Source organism: Dermacentor silvarum, chromosome 7 (genome assembly GCF_013339745.2).
Source record: "Dermacentor silvarum isolate Dsil-2018 chromosome 7, BIME_Dsil_1.4, whole genome shotgun sequence".
In the NCBI taxonomy this organism is placed as follows: Eukaryota; Metazoa; Arthropoda; class Arachnida; order Ixodida; family Ixodidae; genus Dermacentor; species Dermacentor silvarum.
The window spans coordinates 31415806-31428644 of NC_051160.1; the positions used below are offsets into that span (position 1 = coordinate 31415806).

General features: G+C 49.0%; 1 protein-coding gene across 4 annotated transcripts in view; it reads left to right on the forward strand.

The window, feature by feature from the left end:
• Positions 1–12839, forward strand: part of LOC119457877 (protein Smaug homolog 2) — a 135004-nt gene that overhangs the window by 90171 nt on the left and 31994 nt on the right. For 3 of the 4 annotated variants that reach the window (XM_037719638.2, XM_049670504.1, XM_037719636.2), the window contains 5 exons: positions 1406–1788; positions 3979–4133; positions 5658–5965; positions 9622–9761; positions 11436–11613. In XM_037719638.2, coding sequence (XP_037575566.1) covers positions 1456–1788; positions 3979–4133; positions 5658–5965; positions 9622–9761; positions 11436–11613 — 1114 coding nt within the window. In that variant the 5' untranslated portion in view covers positions 1406–1455. The remainder of the gene's footprint in view (positions 1–1405; positions 1789–3978; positions 4134–5657; positions 5966–9621; positions 9762–11435; positions 11614–12839) is intronic. The other variant, XM_037719637.2, reaches the window with a different exon arrangement.

Genomic DNA, 12839 nt, shown 5'->3' on the forward strand with positions numbered 1-12839 from the left:
AGAACAAGTAGTTTCTTGTTGCGAAACAAGCACTGCGATGTTTCTGGAGTGGTATTTTAAAAGTCCACGTTGACTCAATATTTGCCTTTATGCCTTCAGTGTCCCTTTGAGGGTCATCGTCGTAAGTCGGGGTTCCGTTTGGGAAATGTGGGACTTGTTACTCGGGGTGCTGCCGTTCGTGTGCGGTTTCCGGTTTGTTGCACCGTCATTGTTGCGAGGTTATTGTGCTCAAGCACGGTGCACTCGGGTTCCGGTAGTGCTGCTCGCCACTGGTATTCTGGTCTGATATGCTTGGTCATTGGGACTAAGCTAAGGTTCTGTTGGTGGACAACAGCACGAAAGCGACAGCGACGGATGGACGGACGCGAGTGTGTTAAAAGTGGATGGTTACGTGATATTCGTTCGTTCTGGTGATCATTTCAGCTTAGCACCTGCTTAACTAGCGTCGTAATTGCTGCGACCTGTCCAACCTAACGAAGTCCGTGCTGCTGTGCCACATAACATCGAAGTTGTGTGGAGCAGTTACCTTGCGGTTTAAGGTCGGCTTTTTCATTGCTTACGCGTCCGGTGGCCGAGCACGGTACACAGGCGAAAATGATCGCGCAACAAGCATTTGTAGGCCGGGAAACGCAAAAAAAAAAAGGTATAAAATTGTGCAGGTATGGTGGCGATGCTTATTTGTAATGAAATGGCAGATAGTCTGACGAAGAGCGCCTATTGGATGCCATCTTTTAATACTTCCTGTTCCACTCGTGTAATGGAGAGCCAAGTTCAGGAAGTGAGTTGGGCACCACATGGGCACCACATGAACTTATTATTGCGGTAGCAATTATATAGACACTCCAGGTGCATTTCTGCTGTCGCCGTGATGTTCCGCTTAAAGTCCAAGACCGATAACATCGTCGCCGCGCGCCGTATATGCTTAATTGCGAGTGAAAGCTTCCGAGGGTCGGCCGACGATCGCGGCTCGATCTCGTGCGCGCAACAGAGGAAAGCGTGGAGAAAACGCGCCGTCTTTCGTCGCGCGCGAAGCACCAGGTGGATGCCATCGCAATCGATGGCAGACTAGTTGTCTACCATTATGTTGCTACACAGTTTGCCCGTAGTGGCTCTCAAAGCTATCGCTGTAAGGGCAAGCATGATGGCGATGATGTCAACAACAGATGGCACATAATTTGACACGAGAAACTCACTTAACAGCTTTGCTGTAACGGGGTGTTGGTCCACAAAATTTGTCCGAAGTGGCTCTCAAAGCTATCATGATTTCGACGATATATACTTCGGTACAAGTGGCACAGAATTTGACCTAAAGGTAACCCCTCCTAAGAGCTATCACTGGAGAGAAATGAAGTGGCGCAGGGGAGGCGTAGCATCGTGTGACGTTTGTACTTTTTCTCGTCTGCAGGACCGGGCGGGGCGGCCCCGGCGGGCGCCGCGGTGGCGGGCGGCGGCGGCATGAAGTCTAGCCTGGTCTTCCGGGACCAGGTGGCGGCCATGGGCTCGTGGTTCGAGCTGTGGAACCCGTGCGAGCAGACGGTGGGCCTGTACTCGCTGCTGCGGCGGCTGGGCCCGACCCAGGCGCGCTTCCTGGCGCTGGTGCTCGACCGGTCGCTGGCCGACTGCGCCGAGCTGCGCCAGCGCGAGCGGCACGCGAACGACCCGGCCTACATCGAACGGCTCGCGCGGGAGCCGCGCGACCAGGCGCTGGGCCAACTGCTCGGCCTGCTGCCCCTGCTCGCGCCGGGAAACCAGGCGGCCAAGGCGGCCTACCTCAGCCTCATACCGCAGGTGCGTATACTTTTTCCGGTGGCAGTGGCGTAGCCTGCAATCTTTTTTTTCAAGGGGGAGGGGCACCCACTTGACCGGGGAGGAGGGCGAAGAGGGAAAGCTCGGCAGGCCGCACACTAACACCAATTTCTGGGGAAGAGAGGCACCTGCCAGGCACGCGCTGGGGGTTGGCGGGGGGGGGTGGAGGTGAGCGCAGGCCTCTCGGTGCGACTCCGCGGCTCCTCCTTCAGGCTGGCCGTGACTGCTCATGGTCGGCCGTGCGCCGTATCGCGGCGGGTGCAACGGTTGGGCGAGCTGAGATAGCTGGTTGCTTCATGTGCGCTGTCTTCGTGACCATCTAATTTTGGAGGTCGGGTAAGTGCTCTTAATCATGCTAGCGTTGTGACAGCAAGGGTTCGGATTGCCAGTTGAGCGGAGGCATAAACGTGAGCGTCTGGAGTGGTGACGCCACCTGATGGTGCTGAGCTCAACCAGTGAAACACAGGTATTATTGCAGTTACCAAGTGTATCCTACTTTGCTGCTGGTGTAAGTTTTCGGTAGGGGCGTAATCGTGAACAGCTCTATTCTGGTTGAGATCTGTGCCACCAGGTGGTATCGCCACTCTGGCCGTTCATGTTAATGCCTCCGCTCAGCGTCTGGCCATCCGCCCAAACCGCCTGCATTTGCTGGAATACTGGACATGCTAAAGCTCTGTAATGGCACAGGTAATGCTTGTACCGAAACAAGAATATAGTAACGACTTTCTTGAAAGCCACTGCATCAATGAGGAACACCTGATCCACCACCTTGAATACATCTTATTGAGATGTGGGAAGAGTGCTTGCAGAGGATGTACGATGCATGTCAATGTGGATTAGAGATGGGAGGCAGGCAGATGATGGCCTTCAAAAATAAAGAAATATATAACTGGAGCTTGACTAGGTCATGCAATGCATTGAGAAAATATAATTGGGCATCTATTATAGTAATGGATGGATAGGTGGGGTAGAAATTTAATCCCTTAACTACCCATGATGAGGTAACTTGTGATCAGAATGATCGCCTTCTGGTGCTGATGACGTAACTTATCGTGAAATTTCCGCAATTTTTGCACATGTATATATGTGCAGTTTCTTGTAATACTGTCAAATAAATAATACACTATGACATTTACTTGCTATCTTTTTTCAACAAGACCAGTAAGAATGCAATATGCATTCTAGGTATGATATATATTTTTTAGAAAAGATTGGTGCAAAATATGCAGGTCTAAAAAAATTGGGCGCTTATAAAGTGGATTTTGAAATTTGTCATGGCAGTTAGGAGGTTAAATCGGCAATACATAGAAACATTAAATTGGCCTAATCTGGTGATTATATTTCTTAAAATTTACTTTTATTTCCTATGGTGCAAAAATATTTGTTACTAATGGAGAAAACAAAGGGCAAATTTCCCTTTGTTGAATTTCACACCAAAACCGAAGCACTGACATGCCAGTGCGACGTCACAAATTTCAAAGTATTTTCTTGTATTTGGGTTGTTTAGGTGCAGAGAAAGAGCTGGAAATCTGTACTCTGCCAGTAATTTTTTAGACCCTGACATCAGTTAGTTACTAAAAGTAATTAGCTAGCATATTAATTATTTTATTGTCAAGATGCTGGTTAGGAAGTTATAGAGAATTGTGCCACATATTAATGATGCAGAAAGCACTTCATTTTCTCACCCATTAGTGCTTTCAGACTGTTGTATGATTTAACTGTGATGTAAGAGCATTTTAAAGCAAATCTTCTATTGCACCGAATGCACTCAAGTTTTGCCAGCTGTCTGATTCGAGCTCGTAAATTTAGTGTCATGACCCCTTTAATGATTGTGGTTATTGTGTAGTTATCGCAGAGGTGTACAGGGTTGTCCAGTATGAAAGGGAACACCGGATTTATGTTCAAAGCCGGTAATTTTTCTTGTGCATGCTTGTATTGAGGAAAAGTTCCACGAGCAGGATTATTGAACAGGAGAACAACATAGCAGGTAGCAGTGAGTGAGGTTCTGACTTGCACATTTGCTGGAATTGCGGTTTGAGCTTAGATAAGGTGTACCCTTTCATGTTGGATAAAGGTACACATCCGCCTCATTCGAATGTTTATTTTCATTCACTGCAGCCGTGCGAATGTCCTTTCTGTAATGTTTCACGTTTAACTGGCATGATTGCCCAGGTGCTGGCGCACGCCTTGGATTGCCGACCACTGGTGGAGGGAGCCCGCCAGCTGCTCTCCTACTCGCTCATCCACCCGGCCATCAACTCTCGGGACGACCGCCGCCTTCTCACGCTCTGGCTCAGGCACCTCGAGGAGCGCATCTCCTCTTCCAGGTAGTGACCTACGAATTACCTGTTTGTGCGCTCTTCCTTAAAGGGATAAAAGGACCAGCTTATGGTCTTTGCAACACAAGTTTTAGTTTGGAAAGCACAAAGCTGACAGCGCATGCTTTAGAGTGGATCAGTTGAGGGCTGTGGTGAGCCGCTGCAGCCCTCTGCTGATCTCTGTGTTGAGCGCTCACGGTCAATCAACGTCAAGCTGTCTCGTGGACGCGCTGTCGTGGTTCTTCAGGACAGCTGGAGTACTTGCGGTGCTGAGTATTGTGTCATCCCTCTTTCCCCAGCTGCATGTTTCTTTTGGAGATAGTACGATCAATGCCGGATATATCGAATTCGAAGGGGATCGTGTCGCGAGAAGCGCACTTTCAGGGGTTCAGTGCGGAGCAGCGTTCGATTATATCGAATGTGGTGGTGAACAGGAGTCTGATGTACAAGTAGTAAATCGCTTCTCTTATGCATGGAATTCTCAAGGTGATTTTACAACTTTTTGATGTAGAAAATAATTCAGTATATTTGGGTTTGGTATATCGACTGCATTGCCATATCACATGTGCACACCATGTGACTTTCCCCTCAGTCTGTGCACGCCTCTTCTCTTACCAATTGCACACTTTATTGTGGACACGCGACCAACAAGGCGAATACTCAGTGTAGGCTGATTAGCTGCTGCATAGTAAATCTTGGACAAATGGCTGCAGTATTTATGAAGAAATTCAACTGAAACAACAAGCCTGGATCCACAGACAGTGTTTGGAGCTGGGGCTGTAGATTCTGGCATGTTGTCTTTAGTGGCCTGGGTTGCCACATGACATAATGTGGGCATGAAATGACATGTAAGCGTGGAGGCCTGTTTCATGCAGATACTGCAACAGCCACTTAAGTGTGTTGTCCATGAGCCTTCTCTCATAGTCACGTTGTTCACTTCCGAAATTCACATCCCTGAGGACATTTTCGTGGACTGTCTTTGTCCCTAGGGCATATTCAAAGCAGACGACGGACATCTGCTGCAGACGCAGGAGGGGAGCACTTTGAGCACTGGACGTTGCGTATATTTGGTTGACCAGAGGTGCAAGTGATGGCTTGTGTAAAGGGTCTCACCGGCCTGAAGTCTCTGGAGAGAGACTACCACCACCATGGAAAGATTGTGGTGAAAGGAGCAGATATGTGGGGAGATGAGGGCACACGTGTCCTAGCAAAGGATCAGAGGGAAGAGAAAGGGGAGGGAGTTACAGGGGCAAGGAAGAGTGAGCACTGCGGTTCGCAAGGTCGTTGTTGCATGACCATGTGCCTGCATCCAGTGGACAGTGATGTTAATGTGTGGAAGCTTGTTTAGTCTATGGATCTGCTGACAGATGCGCATCATTTTTATACTTCCACTTTCTATTGTTTCTGCCCTTTGTCATTAGCTTATGCTATGCCCACTATCGCCAGTGTCGGCTACTCGGTAGTAGGAATGCTGATAAGAAATGGATAGAACTGCTTGAAAAGAAGCCTCACAAGTCTGGCGTGCCTTTGCAGGTACCAAGAACACGGAGGCGGCGGTGCGGAGTCCCTGAACGGCACAGGTGGCCTGGATGATGGAGGGGGCGGCCTGGCCACTGGGCGGCCTCCGACTGGCGGTCTCGACTCGTGGGCGGCTGTCGACGGCCTCGGCTCTCTCAATGGCCACAACCACCATCACCACCATCACCACCACTATGGGGGCGGCGACCTGAATGGATTCGGGCTGGCACCGTTGGGCACTGCAGGCGGCTCCTTGCCTCCTGGTCTTGACTCCAGCCACATGGCACTGCACCCGAGCAACCTGTCCACTTACGCGCCTGCTGGTCAGTGGCTCCATCAATTGATTGATCAATTGATGGATCAATCAACTAGTCAGTCTGTCTGTCCGTCCATCTGTTCATCTATCTTTATATCTATCAATCAACCACCCTATCATTGTACAGTTGAACCTCGATAAAATGAACGTCAGTATAACGAAATTCTCGATTTAACGAGGTATTTAGCCTTTTGTAACTTCTTGTCTATAGAACACCATGTATTTAGAACATCAACCTAACAAAGTGTGTTTATACACGATTTCAACATAATGAAATTTCACTGGCACTGCAAATATATTCCTGCCAGGTATCTCAAATTGTCCGGGAGGCTCCCGAATTTTGATGGTTTTGTACGATTGTACGACCGAAACAGAAATCTCCTGAAAACGCGCCCGTGTTCGGCCGAATCCTTCTCCTAGTCTGGCCACATAGCGCCAGAGCTACGTGACGCAGATTGACATCGTGATCAGTGAAGAGTCTAAAAAGTGTAGCCGGTCAAGCGCAGGATTGAAGCTCCTAGTATCACTTCTGCTTTGCTATTTATGCGAATGCAGCGCCGCCGTCGTTTTCATCTATGCATAAGGAAATTGTCTATGCAGCGGCCGAGGGTATCACAAGCGTGGCACTAGGGTCCGATTCTCGCTGTAGTTTCTCTCCACTTTCTTGTGCCGGTTTTTCCTGTAGGCAGCACTAGGCCGCCTCCACACGCTCATTGCAAGTTTTCTTACATTCTTTGTTGGCTTCGGCGCTCCGGTGCTTGGTGTAGTGCATCCTTTACGTAGTTGTCAGCAATGGCGTTGAGTAAAGAGTGCAAGAAATACCTTCAAGTCTTTTTAAGGCAGTATACCACAGAGTTTGGGAGTTTGGCTGTATTGTGGCGTCAGCGGAAAGGCGAGCATCATGTATTTTGCACTGTTTGCAATTGCAACATCAGCATCTCGCCGGTAGAACCGACTTGACTACGCACATGGAAAATGCATGTGAAATGGAAAATGCGTGTGAAATATTGTGACTCCGAGACCCCCCCTGTCAGATCTCCCTAATGTCTTCTCTGCGAACCTGGCAGGTATGCAAATGTATACCGGGGTGATAAATAGAAATTTTCGTGGACGAAGGTGGTTAAATGGTTGAATTACAAGCGGCTGCTTGCGATTACGCCTCTGAAGTCTGGCACCGGGCAACCAAGAGCAACCGACTACCGCTGTGGTGCAGCGTCACGTTTCCTATAAAGTCCAAGTGCGATAAGATTCTAATGTGCCCCGCACGCTGTGTACAGCTTTTGGTGCGAGTGAAAGCGTGCGAGGGTGAGCCGAGAAGGATGGTGGCTTGATGAGCGTCGCCTTCCCGCGTGAGTAAGATGAAAGTTGGGGAGGAGGGCATCAAGCGCGTGAGGGGACGGGGGAGGGGCGGGCAGGTTGACGTGCTTCTCCTTTTCTAGTGCGGCCGTGACTGCACACGGCTGTCAGCTCATACGTTACCCTCGCACCTTGTTTTAGAAGTAATCTGCCACGGGTGGAAAGGAGTGGGCGTGCCGAGATGGCGTCACACCATAATCTGGAGTTTCAGATATGCGTTGAAGCGAGAGACACACGCAGTATTTGCCCGGCGCTTTTCATGATAGCGTTGTCCCACTGCAGGCGACACTATCAGCTGCGGAGATGGAGTGGACGCGAAAACATGGCTGGCTTCGCTTGGCATGAAACTGTATTTCATCACCAAATCTCAAATTCAACAAAATGAATTATTTTTTCTTATTCAAATTGGCTTTTTACGATTGCCCGATAATTCGGAAAATATTGTAGCCCCTTTCATGTAAGAAAACTCTGTTGGTGACTGTACTTATTTTGCATAAAAGATTGAATTTCAGTAACTAAATTTATGTAATGAAGCAAATTGACAACTTTACCGACTTCTTTATATCAAGGTTTACCTGTATATTTAACATTCTACGATCTGTGTTTATCTATCCATCTATTTACAGTGCTGACCAATTTCCTTGTACAAGGAGGGACTTTAAAAATGAAAATAATTAGCGAGTCTTGACAAACAAATTTTGGCAGTATAAGTGGTTAGGAACTTTCTCTTACAACTGCAGCGCCGCTGAAAATTTCTTTAAAGAACTTTGCTATATTTTGTGCTTCATTGAAATGCAGTTGAACCTTGTCGGCAAGTTCAAAAAAGAAAAGTAAAAAAATAGTTGTCGCAGTTTCACCTGAAATGCGAAGCATCAATTGCGATAGCAAATTTGTAGAGAGCTACGGAGTAATGATAGTAGCTTTATCAGCTGTATAAACTTGGACATGCAGTAGCACCGGCAACACGCAGAACTGTTGTCGACGCCGTCGGCGTTTTGCCCGCGTTTGCCCAAAATGCGTGCGGCGTTGGTGACTGTTGCCGGAGCCTCTGATATAAATAGGCACTTAGTGCTGCAGCTAAACGTCACCACCCTTCCCTCCCCCTCCCCCCCACGGCCTTTCGCGCGTCAGAAGAAGGCGCGTTTGCTCTACATATATGGTGATTGTAAAGGAGAAAAGAGACGCCTACTTCTGCAGCCCTTAAGGGAGCATGGCGCAGAACGCGCGTTTGTTCTCCGCCGTGCGTTCACTCTCCGTGAAAGCGCGCGTCCCTCGCGCCCTTTCACTCGTACATACAGCGTTCGGTGCGCAGGCGACGATTTCATCTCCATTGACGTCTTACGGAACCTCACGGCGACGCCGACAGCAGAAATCTGCTTTGGAGTGTCCATATAATTGCTATCGCAATAAAAAGGGGAGAAAACACCTAAGAGGTGCAACGTACTACAGTCAAACCTCGGTGTAACAAACATGGATATAACGAATTGTCGGATATAACGAAGTGAGTGTAAAAACTTTTCACCAATACCAGTGTGTACCGAAAGTGTGCTTATAACGAATATCAGATATAACGAAGGTATTCTCGTGACAGATAGCGACTTCATTATAACGAGGTTGAACTGCATTTGCAGTCACCAAAAAATTAGGAAGACTCAACTGTAGTTGAGATTTATATAAGGCCGAATCGTTGCCACGCGAGACACCAACGCGCGCCGAGCTGGTGGAAGTGAGCGACCTGAAATGTGCATTGTCGGTTTTGCGGCTTCGGCAAGTCTACATTCGCGTTCCTGAATTTCAGCTTGGGTGCAGCACCTTATTCGAGCGGAACAATTTGGACTAAAGTTTTGACTGTGCCCACTTAACGCTAATGCTTGCAGCACAAAATGATGACACGTTAGTTAGTCACGATGACACGATGACAGTTAGTCAGGCTTGAGCAACCCGGGATGCACGTTGTCTTTTTTTTCTGTTGCGTAGTTTTAAGACGGCGGTGGGAAACCAAAATGAGATCTAGCTGGCGGATGACACCGGAATACGATGCTGCCAGAGTGAAACACGACGCTCTCTTTTCGCGCCGCCTGCAGCCGGAGACAGCATTCTGAGAGCATTAGAATGAAGAACTAAATGCGGTAATTGAGCAATCCCACAGAATCGGCAACTGTCCCCATCTCTGTATCTGTGTCATCATTCAATCAGTCTTCCGGCCATCTCCACCTGCCTATCGAGTCAACCGGATGCTCAGGTGTAGGTTCAGTGTGAATGTCGGACTCTTCGATTGAGGCAGTGCCCCCTTGCCTTGTGCTGCAGGCCAGTCGCTCTCCCAGCCAATGCTCAAGCGCAGCAGCAGCCTGACACCACCATGCTCCACCACGTCCCTGCACCAGCAGCTGCCACAGGCACAGCAGGGCTTCGGGCCAGGGCGACTGCTTGGATCTCACCCCACCTCGGTGAGTCCCACCTCCTCACCACCCGAAAGGGCTTAACTGCAACCCAACAGGCCAACAGCCACGAGCTTTCGGGCCGCGTAGGAAGCCTAGTTTTAGGTAGTCTACAAAGTAACTTCTGTCTAACATTTTTCGTTCGAAATGCGAGTGGAAGTGTCACAAGCTTGCAGTTCAAATTGTAGTCGTTTTTGGTACTGCAACTGAAAGAAACCCTGCCGTTATCTCTCGCTGGAAGTGACACATTACTCGGACTGCACGGCTCCTCTCCTCGGCATGACCACCCCCGAGATGAGGCGCTGCTGCGGTTGCCCGCACTGCGCTGAGAAATCTCGGAGGCGAGGTGTTGGGGCTTGCATCATAGCCACTAGCCACCAGGTGCACATGTTGTCTCCTTAGGTGCTGTTTAGAAGCTTCTAATTCTTCTTTCTGCAGTTTTATGTGCCAAAACCAGTTCTGATTATGAGGCACGCCGTAGTGGAGGGCTCCAGATTAATTTTGACCACCTGGGGTTCTTTAACGTGCACTACAATGCAAGCACACGGGCGTTTTTGCATTTCGCCTCCATCGAAATGCGTAGAAGCTTCTAATGAGAACATACAAGCTTATAATGAGAACATACAATTCATACAGTCATCACAATGCGTTGGCGGGCTAGTTGGTGCGAATCCATAATTACTTTGTTTAGCGCAAAACTACGCATACAGCACATACAATCATATAAGCTCTGTGGCTTTGCCACGATTAGTAGCATGACTAACTCATTTAGCCAAAGAGAAATAGCATTGCCCTTGGCGTTTAAAGGAGAGAGACATTTTCTGCTCCCAGTAAGATCTGCATTGATGAGGTTTTGTTGGGTACGGATGCTAAACTCGGCATTGCATTGAATACGGCAGTGTAAAAATTAGTACGCAGGAACCATCGAAGATAGTTGCCAAAGCACGCAAAGGTTCTGATTGTTTCGCTGCCTTTGCTGCCTCTCCCTGCAGTCCAGCTTGTCATCTTTTGGCTAAAGCAGCTGCATTGCTGTTCACTGACCAACAGGCTGCTCCATATGGAGCCATCTGTGTAGTTAATTTGTAGTTAATGATAAACAACACGCCAGCCCAGAACGCCGGCGTAATCAAATGCTACTGAGGTGTGACCTTTTTGCTGTGACTGAATGCAGATGTGCATCTGCCGCAGTGCTGATGTCGTGGTCACTGAAGCAGCGAGCCAATTGGAGTCGTGCCTTACACTGCCCTCCTTTTCGCCGTACAACCACCGCAGCCTCAAAGCCCATTCCCCTCGGCAAAGAAATCTTCGCTTTAATATTGTACCCAGTAAAGATGTGTCACTTGTGCTCAGCTGTAGTAGTCGTGATGGTCAAGTTCCTCTTGACATTTGACGCAGATGTTGTCTACAAAGTGTGAACTTGAGTGAGTTGGTAATTGTTGGGAGCTGGCCGTGTTGTACTTATCTCTTTGGCTGTGACCTGTTTGCTGATGTTGGCGTTAATGTTTCATGAGAGCATGAATAGTCTTAATCACCTGATCGGGGAAGCATAATGAAGCAACCTTGCAAGTATGAGCAGAATTTATGAGGGGGACGAGATAGTGAACTGCAAGCCAATATTGCGTTTGCTGGCCTATGGCCACAGCACTAACTTTATCGCCAAACTTTTGCTCATGCTATTCGCAGGTGGACTGGCGCTGTGGCCCGCCCCCCGGCCCTCCACACGAAGCAGAAACCATCGGCCCACCTCTGTCCCCCCAGAGCAGTGGGGCATCCTCAGGTTCGGAGGGTCACGGAACTGAGGACCTGGGCCAGCCGGGTTTCAATCTCGATGGCTCTGGCATGAAGGGCAAGTGCCTTTGCGGTACTTGACAACCTTGCCACCTCTTTTTTGTCTTGCTGGTGCACGCTCCTGTCTGAGTGTTTTCTGTTCTGTATTGTGCATCGTCATTTGCATGCATTGTTTGTTCCATGAAGTGTCATTTTGTGCTGCACCCTGTGGAGTCGCTGCTTGCTCTGAGCAGTTTCTGAACACAGCCAGACATGTGAACCAAAAACGTAAAAAGAAGGCAATTCGCAGGTTTGTCATTGTACTCTGTAAATTAGATGGACAGGCGATAGGTAGATGGTGTTGTAAGCATACTTATATGCCAGGGCGTGCTGTCGAAACACATTACAGGTCACATCTACATACATGGATCTTGCTGTCGTTTTGAAGGTGTCTGCAATATTTGTGGCAGCTTGGACACCTTTGTCGAAGCTAGCTTCTCCACTATAAGAGGACTTGTGGGGAAGCCTGATTTTGTACTATAATTGTCTTTGTATCATGGGTGACGATGACTATCGGAAGTAATAAAGGCCCATTATTAGATACCAATCCTTTGCCCTCCTAATTCTGAAACTTGCTCAGTGTATAATGCGGTCAGGATGTCACATACTCGTTTAACAGTGCGCCAGGGGTATAAAATACAGTCGAATCTCGTTAATTCTAACTGCCGGTTTAATCGAACTGACGTTGTGGTCCCGTCAAAGTTATGTGTATTTCAATGGGCGAAAAGCGCTCGGTAATTTGAACGCGAAAGCATTTGCTACGGTTAATTTGAACATACCGCGAACCGACAATGCACTCAGCAGCGCGCCAAATAACGCAGCGGTCCTCCGACCAGCGTTGGTCCGACACCGCCATAGAGCAAAAGCTTAGGAGAGACCCCTTAATGCAGTGATGGAGGCCTAGTCTGCCAATGAAACTGGCCACGCCGACAAACGCTCGCTTCCCGATAACGGCAAAAAATGAAACTTCAGGGAGCGGGCTAATCTGCGCCGGGCCGGCTGTACCGGCGGTGCTGGCACGGCGGCGGGTGTGCACGGAGACAGTCGAAGGTGAGGTGCTGCGAGGGAGTTGAGAGAGAGGGCGAGGGGAGCCAACGAAGCCACTGCCACCGAAGTGGCAGAGTTGCCGAGGCCAAATCCGCTTCCCTGCCACCCTCCTCCCTCACCTTCGACGGTCTCCGCGCGCGTGCACCGGTCGCCATGCCGGCGCCGTCCGCTCCCAGAAGTTTCGTTTTTTGCCGTTATCGGGAACCGAGCATT